General features: G+C 33.7%; 1 protein-coding gene across 2 annotated transcripts; it reads right to left on the bottom strand.

Moving 5' to 3' along the window:
* Positions 1 to 758: 758 nt before the first annotated feature.
* LOC108991457 (transcription factor WER-like) lies at positions 759 to 1,797 on the bottom strand. Of its 2 annotated transcripts, none has more exons than XM_018965703.2 (3): positions 1,584 to 1,797; positions 1,365 to 1,494; positions 759 to 1,243 (listed from the first exon to the last, which is right to left on the bottom strand). In XM_018965703.2, exons 1-3 carry the CDS (start codon positions 1,708 to 1,710, stop codon positions 829 to 831), a joined length of 672 nt encoding a protein of 223 aa, XP_018821248.1. In that variant the 5' UTR covers positions 1,711 to 1,797; the 3' UTR covers positions 759 to 828. The 2 variants fall into 2 exon arrangements, with proteins under 2 accessions (XP_018821248.1, XP_018821247.1); XM_018965702.2 differs by having other exon boundaries at positions 1,365 to 1,500.
* Between the last annotated feature and the right edge of the window lie 506 nt (positions 1,798 to 2,303).

A 2,303-nucleotide genomic window follows, 5' to 3' on the forward strand; every position in this document is an offset into this window, starting at 1 on the left:
AGATGAACTCAAAAAAGAAATAGAAAAATCAAATAAACATGTGGAAAAAAAATCTCTTTTCTGTTTATTACTGTTGATAAACAGTAATATGGATATGCTGAAAAAAAAACACAATATCTTTACTGTTTATTAATGAACAATAATGAACAATAATAAAAATAGTCTCTTTTTAAGTTATAAGAAGATATAGGGTGTACAAATTAATTCTATGCATATGTATATATATGTAGAGATCCCAATCATGAACCGATCAAAGGTGATGATTTGATAATATATAAGGGTACGTGCAAGCGAGTTGACTTCGAGCAAAGGTTATTCATATTATTGTGTCATCAAGCCCTGTTGGTTTAATTTTTATTTCGACCGAGTTGAATTCGGACTTCTCACTAATTAATTAAGTTATATTTTATGTTTGTAAACAAAGAATCTATTTTTTTTAATGAGTTTGTAGTCTATTTTTTTTCAAAATAATTGAGTGATGTTTGTGCGTTTTATAATTGTATATAACATTACTCTTCAAATAATATAATTTTTTCTTATTTTTTTCTTTAAATATAGCTTCACGTCTAAGTTCAAATTATATTAATGTTTAATAATTAATCATAATTTTATGATCACGAACTATTCATCAATTTGAAATATTTTTTTAATCTTTTTTAAAAGGAGGACAGAACTTTTAATATTTATAAAAATCTTCACTTATAACGGAGGAATACTGTAATTACATCTATTTACAATTTTATATGTTCGTGGAAAAAATTCGAAGAGACAACATGAAAGAAAATTTCATTAAATAAGAAGAATCTACAAACAATTAGGCATGAAAGTCTACAAACCATCCCAAACAAAATCAAGAGAATATGCATCTAGGGGCTCCATTAAATAAGCAATATGTGAACTTAGATCATCACTAAACAATTGAAAAGAACTCGCATAATTGTCATCTATTGTATCTTCTTGTCTGTCGATTATAAATTTGAATACGTCATCATCATGAGAATCGCATTTCGTTACTGTTTCTGTTGCAATTTCCCTGACGTTGTCATTGAAAGTCTCGTTACAATTGAATTTCGAGAAGATATTACGATTGTCGACGCCAAGATCTCTTGAAGATAACCTCGCATTAACACCAACTTTATTTTTCTCCTTTTTGATTCCGAGCTTTTTGCTCAAATGAGTGTTCCAATGGTTCTTAACTTGATTGTCAGTTCTGCCAGGGACCCGCCCAGCAATCAAAGACCACCTAATGATCATAAAACACAGATTTTAGTACGTTTTGGCATATAGATCAAATAACATGTAAGAAAATTAATGTAGATAAATATGCATGGAGATCAGAATTATATATGAAGAACATCACTGGCCTGTTTCCCAGAAGGTTATGGAGGCGAATAATGAGGTCTTCTTCATCCTCTGAAAAATCACCCCGCTTTACACTAGGACTTAGGTAATTCACCCACCTTAGTCTGCAACTTTTCCCACACCTCTTCAAACCTGCAGCTAGCTCCCATGTTTCCAGCAAAATGATCATTTAAGCACAAAGAAAGTACTTTTTCCAGCAAAATAAAAATATTACTACAAACCTGACATTTTGGCGATGCGATTCCACTTCCCTTTTCCATGCACCCTCACGTATTCCATTAGAATTCGATCCTCCTCCACTGTCCACAACGCTTTTTTGTATTCATGATTCCCATGACGACCTTCCATTCTTGTTGCAGCTGAGAGAGAGAGAGAGAGAGATAGAAGATGGCCTGCCGGGTTGGGTTTTAATTTGTTCTACAGTTGGAGTTGGGTTATGGCAAGTCCACTAACCTCTTTTGTGGTCTGTATTTATAATTTGTAATGGTAGTGTAGGTGGTCATGTGCTGGAGCATCTAGATCATCAGCCAGCACAAGAGTACGAAAATGGGGTCAGACTGTCAGTACTTCATCTTTACCAATAATGGTTTTGGCGTTACGTAAGATCCATTATGTATCATACATACATACATACATGTGTGGGGCGGGGGGTAAAATATACCAACTCAACCTACTAGATCATCATTAGAAGACAAAATAAGAGAGAGGATAACAAAGAATAAGAAGGTGAGGGTGTTATGAGGCAATGGGTGTTAGGAGAAAGTAGTAAAAGGAGTGACAATCAGACATGTAAAACAGATATCCCTTACCACTATCGAAACGCATGCAGAAAAATAGTCGGATAAAAGTAAGCAGTCAGACGACTCGAATGTGGCTTCTTCTTCAACTTCTTCAACCTCTAGATAGAGAGCTCCAAAGAGAATATATATTCTCCAGCAAGT

The sequence above is a fragment of the Juglans regia genome, chromosome 2 (assembly GCF_001411555.2).
Source record: "Juglans regia cultivar Chandler chromosome 2, Walnut 2.0, whole genome shotgun sequence".
Taxonomy (NCBI): Eukaryota; Viridiplantae; Streptophyta; class Magnoliopsida; order Fagales; family Juglandaceae; genus Juglans; species Juglans regia.